This window comes from Pelecanus crispus, chromosome 5, assembly GCF_030463565.1.
Source record: "Pelecanus crispus isolate bPelCri1 chromosome 5, bPelCri1.pri, whole genome shotgun sequence".
NCBI lineage: Eukaryota > Metazoa > Chordata > Aves > Pelecaniformes > Pelecanidae > Pelecanus > Pelecanus crispus.
This window is the reverse complement of record NC_134647.1, coordinates 2,520,588-2,533,402: the sequence shown is the minus strand read 5'-3', so window position 1 is coordinate 2,533,402 and position 12,815 is coordinate 2,520,588. Positions and strand designations below refer to the sequence as shown.

At 45.0% G+C, this 12,815-nt stretch overlaps 1 protein-coding gene across 1 annotated transcript in view; it reads right to left on the bottom strand.

Moving 5' to 3' along the window:
- The window catches only part of NEB (nebulin), a 125,448-nt gene that overhangs the window by 60,691 nt on the left and 51,942 nt on the right, over positions 1–12,815 (bottom strand). Inside the window, exons 60-74 of the mRNA XM_075711405.1 lie at positions 11,704–11,808; positions 11,418–11,525; positions 7,257–7,568; positions 6,559–6,762; positions 6,260–6,364; positions 6,007–6,114; positions 5,520–5,831; positions 4,822–5,025; positions 4,523–4,627; positions 2,781–2,888; positions 1,796–2,107; positions 1,099–1,302; positions 800–904; positions 547–654; positions 60–371 (exon numbers count right to left, since the gene is read on the bottom strand). Of these exons, the coding sequence (XP_075567520.1) occupies positions 60–371; positions 547–654; positions 800–904; positions 1,099–1,302; positions 1,796–2,107; positions 2,781–2,888; positions 4,523–4,627; positions 4,822–5,025; positions 5,520–5,831; positions 6,007–6,114; positions 6,260–6,364; positions 6,559–6,762; positions 7,257–7,568; positions 11,418–11,525; positions 11,704–11,808 (2,712 nt within the window). The remainder of the gene's footprint in view (positions 1–59; positions 372–546; positions 655–799; positions 905–1,098; positions 1,303–1,795; positions 2,108–2,780; positions 2,889–4,522; positions 4,628–4,821; positions 5,026–5,519; positions 5,832–6,006; positions 6,115–6,259; positions 6,365–6,558; positions 6,763–7,256; positions 7,569–11,417; positions 11,526–11,703; positions 11,809–12,815) is intronic.

The window sequence follows — 12,815 nt, the reverse complement described above, 5'->3', positions numbered from 1 at the left end:
AAGAATATAAAACATTAAAAAACAACAGCAGTAACTACCGCATCTGTACACATACGCACATCACTCTGTAGGTCGTAGGCCTTCCTTGCATGGATCACGTCATTCTGGTCAGGCAGACAGGTCCAGCGGTGAAAGTAGTGCCGGTAGTCCACATCACTGACCAGGGTCTGGCACTCCTTGGCTGCCTGCACTGACATCGCATCGACTGGTATGTGGATCTGCGCCTTCGAATCGTGGTACGCCTTCCTGTAAATTCGGTCGTTCTGCAGCAGCATGGCACGCGCAGCCCACGATAGTTTGGGATCCTCCTGGGCAGTTCGGCACCCAATGTAGTGCCCTTTCTGCTTCTCGTGCGTTTCTTTGTACTTGTACTAGAAATACAGAAGCAACGTGAGCAGCCACACATTGCTCACCTGAACGCGACTAAGGAACAAAGGGCTTTCAGCTTCCTAAGCTGTCAACCCTTTGAACCGAACTGCACTCAGCTCTGCTGAGCTGGATGCAGGAAGAGACAGACGCAGCAATCACATTAAGAGAAGACTGTACCTCACTAGCAATGTCTCTGGAAACTTTGGCCTGTTTGATGGGAATGGCATCAGCTCTTAGGTCATAGCTTTTCGCCTTGGCCTCGTCCCAGGCTTTCTGATAATGTTTCTGCAAAGAAAATTAAACACCCTTGTCACATGCAGTCAAGACTTTCTGAACACCAATGCCTTTTCTTAAAACATACTCTGGAAGAGCAATTGTCATACTCCTCATTTTGTTATACTTCAGATGCATAATGATTGTATTCTCTTACGTTGCTGATGTTGAGAGCATTGAGTTTGGACTGCAGCATTACAGGAGTATCGGAAGGTATGGAAATCTGCGTCTTATCTTTATCCCAGGCTTCACGATACAGATTCTAAGGAGAAAGGAAGCATAATGACATTTCACTATGGTCTGAGCACTGAAAAAGACCCACCAACACCAATGCGTCGGTAATTCTGATTTGCAATACTTTCCAATTAGTGATTCCCGTGGTTGGAATTCTACTCTCCACCACAAAGGAAAGAAATGTCATCACATAAATGAAAGGTAAGTGGAAGGTAAGCTTACGTCACTGATCTGCAAAGCGTTGATCTTAGCCTGGACGATGTCTGGCGTGTCAGTAATGCTGGTGAATTTCATGTCCTCCGGCCGCGTGCGGTACAACCTCTCATTCAGGAGGTCCTGGGCTCTCTTGGCTTTGACCACATCCACAGAGCCTTCTGGCAACCACCCAATGCCTCGCAACCATTCCAGGTCTGACTTGTACACGTTCTACAAATAAACCAAGGGTTACTCACATTGCAGAGACAACTCTACGTACAGAGGGGTTTTGTACAAGGCTTTCCCCAAGCTCCTTCTCGTACAGTTACACAGCAAGTCATCAGTGAGACTGTGGCATGCCAGGTCTTTTCCACACACAGCTAAACCCCTCATTGGCACAGCAAGGACATTACTGGTCTTATAAAGATACTGGCTACGTGCAGACCAGCGGTGTAACCTGCAAGCAACTGAAAGCAAACTGCAAGCAAACATTCTACAGTGGCCCAAAACACCATGGCTTCCATGTGAACTGCCTGGAATATTTCTGGCCCCCACACTGAAAACACTACTGATTCGGAAAGGATCATCCAGATGAATTAAAATAAACATACCAGGACTGACTGCAGCCTCATGAACGTGCCTCTGAAAGGATATCTGCACTGTCAGCAACAAACAGAGCCTCACACACCTGCCACAAAGCTTTTCTACAGTTACTCTCACTCACATCACTCTGTAGGTCGTAGGCCTTCCTTGCATGGATCACGTCATTCTGGTCAGGCAGACAGGTCCAGCGGTGAAAGTAGTGCCGGTAGTCCACATCACTGACCAGGGTCTGGCACTCCTTGGCTGCCTGCACTGACATCGCATCGACTGGTATGTGGATCTGCGCCTTCGAATCGTGGTACGCCTTCCTGTAAATTCGGTCGTTCTGCAGCAGCATGGCACGCGCAGCCCACGATAGTTTGGGATCCTCCTGGGCAGTTCGGCACCCAATGTAGTGCCCTTTCTGCTTCTCGTGCGTTTCTTTGTACTTGTACTAGAAATACAGAAGCAACGTGAGCAGCCACACATTGCTCACCTGAACGCAACTAAGGAACAAAGGGCTTTCAGCTTCCTCAGCTGTCAACCCTTTGACACATTTCCCACAGGTTTTGCCTTAGCACAGACAAAGCTCCAGACCACTCAAAAGACTGGCCTTCAAGCTCCCCAAAAAAGTATTCCCCATCACCCACCATTTTTTAAAAGTATGACTGGCTTTTCTTAACACTCATAAATATTGAAAAATGGTACTGAAGCAGACACCTGCACGTTCTGTAAGACCACTCGGAGAGCCAGCCACATTTCATATATTTACAGAGAAAGTATTGGATAGTGGTGATTACAGGAACTGCAAGAACTCAGCAGCAACCACAAGTGCAGCCCCTGCCCTAATCAGCTTTAAATTGTTGCTTGGTGTCTGAAAATTCACACTTTGTTACCCAGCATTCTGAGCAATCTCACAAACATATCACATGTCCTCTTATTCACGGAGCACTTAGCAATAGGCAGCTTGAAGCTGTAGAAAGAAAGAAGTGCTCACAACGGGCTTTAAAATAACACAGGGGCACAAAACAGTACATCACTTCTAGCTGAACTGAACTGCACTCAGCTCTGCTGAGCTGGATGCAGGAAGAGACAGACGCAGCAATCACATTAAGAGAAGACTGTACCTCACTAGCAATGTCTCTGGAAACTTTGGCCTGTTTGATGGGAATGGCATCAGCTCTTAGGTCATAGCTTTTCGCCTTGGCCTCGTCCCAGGCTTTCTGATAATGTTTCTGCAAAGAAAATTAATCACCCTTGTTACATGCAGTCAGGACTCTCTGACACCAATGCCTTTTCTTAAAACCTGCTCTCTTGGAATTAACACCTTGGATACTCTGTTTGTCCCCTGTAACTGGAAGGGTTACAATAACGACCCTGGCAACTGTCTTAACAGACAACTCATGACTTAAAGTAGGTGCAAAATCCAGAACACAAAGAGGCGGCTGAAATATTCCTGAAAACACATCACAACATCCTCTCTAACAGACTACTGCTGAGCACATGCATAAGCTCACCACACAGGCCCCAAACAGGAAGTCCAACTGACAGAGCGTACACCTCTATGGCCAACATTGAATTCTGCATGACCCTACAACAGTCAGAGCTTCTGCTCACACACACCTGATTGCAGGGTCATAACTACAGGGAACAAAACATCTGTTCCACTGACAAAACATATGCAGACCTTACTTAAGTTATGAAGCCTCCTGACAGCTGCTAGGGACTTCTTTCTTTACCAGCTTTTTTTAGTCCTATCAAGAAAGTGAGCGTAGACAGAGACACTCAGTCCATTTAGGAGACTGAACAGAAACCAAAGTGCCTTCGTGTGTCTCGAGACACCCAACCTGTCCAGGACATCAAGCCCAAGAACACGAGGGCTCCTTCTTTAGTGGTATCTCGCTCCACAGAAGCTTGGTCAGCCCAGCTGGCAATTTTGTCACTAGTACAGTGTGTAAATGACGCACTTTTTAGTTCATTTTTGATGACTGTGAAAATTCAGAAACTGAATGCTATTGCAGGTCAGGCCATAAGGAACTCAGTAAAAAACAGTAATCAAAGCACAAGCAAGACAAAAACAGGGGAAGTGAAATGTCTGTTGCAATAGCACATGAAATATTTCATGCCTAATTCAATCACATCAAGTACTTTTGAAAAATATTTAACAAACTACCAACATCAAGAAAGGCTGGGAGTAAATACAATTTCCAGGCAAAGTCCCAGTCAAGTCCTGCTGAAAATGCAAAATGGGAAATATTTCTAGCTTTACAGAATCTCCAGTGTGTTAGCCTCATAAAACTCTTGAGTGAAACAACACAAATCTGCAGAAAATGTCAGGGTGGATGAGTCTACAGACTCCAACAACAACTCCGTGGAAAGTATCTTCCAGTTTTTGTCAAAGGGAGGAGGAGTTGTGTGGAAATGCCCACTGAACTTTGGAGTTTGCTCACGAACACACAACCTATCAAGCAAGGCTGCCAACTCCGTGAGTCACTCCTTCAGGAATCTACGCAGTTTAGGATGAAAGGCATCAGTGCTGGCATGTTCCATGGAAGCAGTTCCATCAATTTCACGTGCACACGGATAGAGAGAGAATAGAGCGGAATGGATTCCAGATCAACACCTCGGGTATCCTTGCTTAATGAATGTCTGGTTCATAAACACTGCTCACTGGTTCATCAACAACACACTCTGCCTAAAGAGCTCCTAGATGCAATCTGCTGTTTACAATACAAACGTACTCGATGATGGGATTAGTACACCACCATTTACAGCAAAATCTAAAAGACTCAGGCCAAAAACTGGAAGAGCAATTGTCATACTCCTCATTTTGTTATACTTCAGATGCATAATGATTGTATTCTCTTACGTTGCTGATGTTGAGAGCATTGAGTTTGGACTGCAGCATTACAGGAGTATCGGAAGGTATGGAAATCTGCGTCTTATCTTTATCCCAGGCTTCACGATACAGATTCTAAGGAGAAAGGAAGCATAATGACATTTCACTATGGTCTGAGCACTGAAAAAGACCCACCAACACCAATGCGTCGGTAATTCTGATTTGCAATACTTTCCAATTAGTGATTCCCGTGGTTGGAATTCTACTCTCCACCACAAAGGAAAGAAATGTCATCACATAAATGAAAGGTAAGTGGAAGGTAAGCTTACGTCACTGATCTGCAAAGCGTTGATCTTAGCCTGGACGATGTCTGGCGTGTCAGTAATGCTGGTGAATTTCATGTCCTCCGGCCGTGTGCGGTACAACCTCTCATTCAGGAGGTCCTGGGCTCTCTTGGCTTTGACCACATCCACAGAGCCTTCTGGCAACCACCCAATGCCTCGCAACCATTCCAGGTCTGACTTGTACACGTTCTACAAATAAACCAAGGGTTACTCACATTGCAGAGACAACTCTACGTACAGAGGGGTTTTGTACAAGGCTTTCCCCAAGCTCCTTCTCGTACAGTTACACAGCAAGTCATCAGTGAGACTGTGGCATGCCAGGTCTTTTCCACACACAGCTAAACCCCTCATTGGCACAGCAAGGACATTACTGGTCTTTTAAAGATACTGGCTATGTGCAGACCAGCGGTGTAACCTGCAAGCAGTCTGAAAGCAAACTGCAAGCAAACATTCTACAGTGGCCCAAAACACCATGGCTTCCATGTGAACTGCCTGGAATATTTCTGGCCCCCACACTGAAAACACTACTGATTCGGAAAGGATCATCCAGATGAATTAAAATAAACATACCAGGACTGACTGCAGCCTCATGAACGTGCCTCTGAAAGGATATCTGCACTGTCAGCAACAAACAGAGCCTCACACACCTGCCACAAAGCTTTTCTACAGTTACTCTCACTCACATCACTCTGTAGGTCGTAGGCCTTCTTTGCATGGATCACGTCATTCTGGTCAGGCAGACAGGTCCAGTGGTGAAAGTAGTGCCGGTAGTCCACATCACTGACCAGGGTCTGGCACTCCTTGGCTGCCTGCACTGACATCGCATCGACTGGTATGTGGATCTGCGCCTTCGAATCGTGGTACGCCTTCCTGTAAATTCGGTCGTTCTGCAGCAGCATGGCACGCGCAGCCCACGATAGTTTGGGATCCTCCTGGGCAGTTCGGCACCCAATGTAGTGCCCTTTCTGCTTCTCGTGCGTTTCTTTGTACTTGTACTAGAAATACAGAAGCAACGTGAGCAGCCACACATTGCTCACCTGAACGCAACTAAGGAACAAAGGGCTTTCAGCTTCCTAAGCTGTCAACCCTTTGAACCGAACTGCACTCAGCTCTGCTGAGCTGGATGCAGGAAGAGACAGACGCAGCAATCACATTAAGAGAAGACTGTACCTCACTAGCAATGTCTCTGGAAACTTTGGCCTGTTTGATGGGAATGGCATCAGCTCTTAGGTCATAGCTTTTCGCCTTGGCCTCGTCCCAGGCTTTCTGATAATGTTTCTGCAAAGAAAATTAAACACCCTTGTCACATGCAGTCAAGACTTTCTGAACACCAATGCCTTTTCTTAAAACATACTCTGGAAGAGCAATTGTCATACTCCTCATTTTGTTATACTTCAGATGCATAATGATTGTATTCTCTTACGTTGCTGATGTTGAGAGCATTGAGTTTGGACTGCAGCATTACAGGAGTATCGGAAGGTATGGAAATCTGCGTCTTATCTTTATCCCAGGCTTCACGATACAGATTCTAAGGAGAAAGGAAGCATAATGACATTTCACTATGGTCTGAGCACTGAAAAAGACCCACCAACACCAATGCGTCGGTAATTCTGATTTGCAATACTTTCCAATTAGTGATTCCCGTGGTTGGAATTCTACTCTCCACCACAAAGGAAAGAAATGTCATCACATAAATGAAAGGTAAGTGGAAGGTAAGCTTACGTCACTGATCTGCAAAGCGTTGATCTTAGCCTGGACGATGTCTGGCGTGTCAGTAATGCTGGTGAATTTCATGTCCTCCGGCCGCGTGCGGTACAACCTCTCATTCAGGAGGTCCTGGGCTCTCTTGGCTTTGACCACATCCACAGAGCCTTCTGGCAACCACCCAATGCCTCGCAACCATTCCAGGTCTGACTTGTACACGTTCTACAAATAAACCAAGGGTTACTCACATTGCAGAGACAACTCTACGTACAGAGGGGTTTTGTACAAGGCTTTCCCCAAGCTCCTTCTCGTACAGTTACACAGCAAGTCGTCAGTGAGACTGTGGCATGCCAGGTCTTTTCCACACACAGCTAAACCCCTCATTGGCACAGCAAGGACATTACTGGTCTTTTAAAGATACTGGCTATGTGCAGACCAGCGGTGTAACCTGCAAGCAGTCTGAAAGCAAACTGCAAGCAAACATTCTACAGTGGCCCAAAACACCATGGCTTCCATGTGAACTGCCTGGAATATTTCTGGCCCCCACACTGAAAACACTACTGATTCGGAAAGGATCATCCAGATGAATTAAAATAAACATACCAGGACTGACTGCAGCCTCATGAACGTGCCTCTGAAAGGATATCTGCACTGTCAGCAACAAACAGAGCCTCACACACCTGCCACAAAGCTTTTCTACAGTTACTCTCACTCACATCACTCTGTAGGTCGTAGGCCTTCCTTGCATGGATCACGTCATTCTGGTCAGGCAGACAGGTCCAGCGGTGAAAGTAGTGCCGGTAGTCCACATCACTGACCAGGGTCTGGCACTCCTTGGCTGCCTGCACTGACATCGCATCGACTGGTATGTGGATCTGCGCCTTCGAATCGTGGTACGCCTTCCTGTAAATTCGGTCGTTCTGCAGCAGCATGGCACGCGCAGCCCACGATAGTTTGGGATCCTCCTGGGCAGTTCGGCACCCAATGTAGTGCCCTTTCTGCTTCTCGTGCGTTTCTTTGTACTTGTACTAGAAATACAGAAGCAACGTGAGCAGCCACACATTGCTCACCTGAACGCGACTAAGGAACAAAGGGCTTTCAGCTTCCTAAGCTGTCAACCCTTTGAACTGAACTGCACTCAGCTCTGCTGAGCTGGATGCAGGAAGAGACAGACGCAGCAATCACATTAAGAGAAGACTGTACCTCACTAGCAATGTCTCTGGAAACTTTGGCCTGTTTGATGGGAATGGCATCAGCTCTTAGGTCATAGCTTTTCGCCTTGGCCTCGTCCCAGGCTTTCTGATAATGTTTCTGCAAAGAAAATTAAACACCCTTGTCACATGCAGTCAAGACTTTCTGAACACCAATGCCTTTTCTTAAAACATACTCTGGAAGAGCAATTGTCATACTCCTCATTTTGTTATACTTCAGATGCATAATGATTGTATTCTCTTACGTTGCTGATGTTGAGAGCATTGAGTTTGGACTGCAGCATTACAGGAGTATCGGAAGGTATGGAAATCTGCGTCTTATCTTTATCCCAGGCTTCACGATACAGATTCTAAGGAGAAAGGAAGCATAATGACATTTCACTATGGTCTGAGCACTGAAAAAGACCCACCAACACCAATGCGTCGGTAATTCTGATTTGCAATACTTTCCAATTAGTGATTCCCGTGGTTGGAATTCTACTCTCCACCACAAAGGAAAGAAATGTCATCACATAAATGAAAGGTAAGTGGAAGGTAAGCTTACGTCACTGATCTGCAAAGCGTTGATCTTAGCCTGGACGATGTCTGGCGTGTCAGTAATGCTGGTGAATTTCATGTCCTCCGGCCGTGTGCGGTACAACCTCTCATTCAGGAGGTCCTGGGCTCTCTTGGCTTTGACCACATCCACAGAGCCTTCTGGCAACCACCCAATGCCTCGCAACCATTCCAGGTCTGACTTGTACACGTTCTACAAATAAACCAAGGGTTACTCACATTGCAGAGACAACTCTACGTACAGAGGGGTTTTGTACAAGGCTTTCCCCAAGCTCCTTCTCGTACAGTTACACAGCAAGTCGTCAGTGAGACTGTGGCATGCCAGGTCTTTTCCACACACAGCTAAACCCCTCATTGGCACAGCAAGGACATTACTGGTCTTTTAAAGATACTGGCTATGTGCAGACCAGCGGTGTAACCTGCAAGCAGTCTGAAAGCAAACTGCAAGCAAACATTCTACAGTGGCCCAAAACACCATGGCTTCCATGTGAACTGCCTGGAATATTTCTGGCCCCCACACTGAAAACACTACTGATTCGGAAAGGATCATCCAGATGAATTAAAATAAACATACCAGGACTGACTGCAGCCTCATGAACGTGCCTCTGAAAGGATATCTGCACTGTCAGCAACAAACAGAGCCTCACACACCTGCCACAAAGCTTTTCTACAGTTACTCTCACTCACATCACTCTGTAGGTCGTAGGCCTTCTTTGCATGGATCACGTCATTCTGGTCAGGCAGACAGGTCCAGTGGTGAAAGCGGTGCCGGTAGTCCACATCACTGACCAGGGTCTGGCACTCCTTGGCTGCCTGCACTGACATCGCATCGACTGGTATGTGGATCTGCGCCTTCGAATCGTGGTACGCCTTCCTGTAAATTCGGTCGTTCTGCAGCAGCATGGCACGCGCAGCCCACGATAGTTTGGGATCCTCCTGGGCAGTTCGGCACCCAATGTAGTGCCCTTTCTGCTTCTCGTGCGTTTCTTTGTACTTGTACTAGAAATACAGAAGCAACGTGAGCAGCCACACATTGCTCACCTGAACGCGACTAAGGAACAAAGGGCTTTCAGCTTCCTAAGCTGTCAACCCTTTGAACTGAACTGCACTCAGCTCTGCTGAGCTGGATGCAGGAAGAGACAGACGCAGCAATCACATTAAGAGAAGACTGTACCTCACTAGCAATGTCTCTGGAAACTTTGGCCTGTTTGATGGGAATGGCATCAGCTCTTAGGTCATAGCTTTTCGCCTTGGCCTCGTCCCAGGCTTTCTGATAATGTTTCTGCAAAGAAAATTAAACACCCTTGTCACATGCAGTCAAGACTTTCTGAACACCAATGCCTTTTCTTAAAACATACTCTGGAAGAGCAATTGTCATACTCCTCATTTTGTTATACTTCAGATGCATAATGATTGTATTCTCTTACGTTGCTGATGTTGAGAGCATTGAGTTTGGACTGCAGCATTACAGGAGTATCGGAAGGTATGGAAATCTGCGTCTTATCTTTATCCCAGGCTTCACGATACAGATTCTAAGGAGAAAGGAAGCATAATGACATTTCACTATGGTCTGAGCACTGAAAAAGACCCACCAACACCAATGCGTCGGTAATTCTGATTTGCAATACTTTCCAATTAGTGATTCCCGTGGTTGGAATTCTACTCTCCACCACAAAGGAAAGAAATGTCATCACATAAATGAAAGGTAAGTGGAAGGTAAGCTTACGTCACTGATCTGCAAAGCGTTGATCTTAGCCTGGACGATGTCTGGCGTGTCAGTAATGCTGGTGAATTTCATGTCCTCCGGCCGCGTGCGGTACAACTTCTCATTCAGGAGGTCCTGGGCTCTCTTGGCTTTGACCACATCCACAGAGCCTTCTGGCAACCACCCAATGCCTCGCAACCATTCCAGGTCTGACTTGTACACGTTCTACAAATAAACCAAGGGTTACTCACATTGCAGAGACAACTCTACGTACAGAGGGGTTTTGTACAAGGCTTTCCCCAAGCTCCTTCTCGTACAGTTACACAGCAAGTCATCAGTGAGACTGTGGCATGCCAGGTCTTTTCCACACACAGCTAAACCCCTCATTGGCACAGCAAGGACATTACTGGTCTTTTAAAGATACTGGCTACGTGCAGACCAGCGGTGTAACCTGCAAGCAAACTTTCTACGGTAGACCAAGAAACTATCAGAAACATACCTTTCCCTTCCATGTGAACTGCCTGGAATATTTCTGGCCCCCACACTGAAAACACTACTGATTCGGAAAGGATCATCCAGATGAATTAAAATAAACATACCAGGACTGACTGCAGCCTCATGAACGTGCCTCTGAAAGGATATCTGCACTGTCAGCAACAAACAGAGCCTCACACACCTGCCACAAAGCTTTTCTACAGTTACTCTCACTCACATCACTCTGTAGGTCGTAGGCCTTCTTTGCATGGATCACGTCATTCTGGTCAGGCAGACAGGTCCAGTGGTGAAAGCGGTGCCGGTAGTCCACATCACTGACCAGGGTCTGGCACTCCTTGGCTGCCTGCACTGACATCGCATCGACTGGTATGTGGATCTGCGCCTTCGAATCGTGGTACGCCTTCCTGTAAATTCGGTCGTTCTGCAGCAGCATGGCACGCGCAGCCCACGATAGTTTGGGATCCTCCTGGGCAGTTCGGCACCCAATGTAGTGCCCTTTCTGCTTCTCGTGCGTTTCTTTGTATTTGTACTAGAAATGCAAAAATAAGTATTAAAAGAAATAGTGAATCTGGGATGAATTTCCCATCTTTCCTATTGCTACTGATCACAAATATATTTTTTTATGCTATGAAATATACTGATTTACAGTTTAGAAATGCCTAATGCACTCTTGCTCCACAGCTTTTTTTTATTTGTACTGTAGTTTATTATTTTCTAATATCTGCTTAATGCCAAGATTTATAATTCAATGTTCCTTTTGGAAACTGTTGCCCATTTTCTTTCTCCAGTGAATTCATTAGTAGGCTTTGAAGATGAATCTGATATACCATGGTTTTTTATGTTGTACATATCTTATTACTTCATTCTTGTTTCTCAAGCTAATTGAAAATAAATGTAAAGGAAGAACATACATCACTCGCAATATCTCTTGATGCCTTTGCACTTCGGATTGGAATTGCATCAGCTCTCATGTCATAGCCCTTCTGTTTGGCCTCTTCCCAGGCTTGTGTATAAAGTTTCTACAGAAAAGAAGACAGAAAATGGCTTGTCAATATTCTGAAAGATGAAATTTCTACATTTCTTAATTTTTTCTTAAAATTTTAATCAATGCATATTTTAGAAGTTTGTTATGGTTAAAGAAATGCTCACTGAATTTCTTAATCTCCATTACTTTAGTATATGTTTAAACGTTCTTACCTGGCTGACATTAGCTGCATTGGCCTTCGCTAACAAAATTGTCGGTGTGTCAGGCATGATGTGAATTGATGTTTTGTCTGCATCCCAGGCTTCTGTGTATAAACGCTAGGAGAGAAGAAAACATATTCCTTTAAAGTTTCTCTATGTGTGTCATGATGGAAAGGCTGCAAATTTGAAAGCAGTAGTTACCAAAAACATATCTATGATATAAAAGAAATCTTGAAGCAGAACAAGATAGATATAACCAAACTAATACATTTGTCCAAAGAAAGTATTTTACAAACTGCGAGGGGTAGTTCAAGCAAGCTTTAAATACCCTGACCTAGCAAAGCTTCTCACTGAACAGCTCAAGAAGAAAACTTTGTCCTTCCTTATTATTTCTCAGGCTAAGTTGGCACAGCAATTGATTGATTTAGGATTGCTGGGACACTGCTGTAGGAGGAAAACTATATTCATTATTCTGCCGTATCTGTACGACTTGTTTGATATATGTTTCTTACTAAAGAGAAGGAGTAGGTACTTTGCGACTTTCATCCTCCAGGTCTGAGATAAATTGCAGAAGCTTCACTTTCAGAGAACATAAGCTATTTCCTCATAACTTGTTCATCACGCAGTATGACATTCAGTCAACAATACATCATTACAGCAGATGCAGTAAAAGCCTCGATATTCTGCTACATCCTATCTTATAGCATACTCATGGCACCACCACCTCTGGACATACCCTAACACCTTCCTGGAACTTGTTTTTTTCAGATTTCACAGTATTGTCTAAGAACTGCAAGAAAATGTAGCCTGTTCTGGCAGAGATGAGCTTTGTATAGTGAAGTAGCATTAACAAAATAGAAAAAACATACCAAACAAACATTTAAAAATAGGATTTCAGCTGACATGGGAGGAAGAGGGAAATTCATCACAATTTTTACTATTACTCTTGAAAAACATGTGCTTTAGGTGAATTTTCTCTGGACTTTTTTACTAAGTGTTCAGTTCAGACAGAACCCTGAGATAAGAGCTTTCTTGTGCAAAGGCTGAATTGGGACATTCATTTTCTCAAAGCCCACAACAAAAGTGTTTAGTCTTATTTTGTATTTTTCACCTCTCTTAGCTAG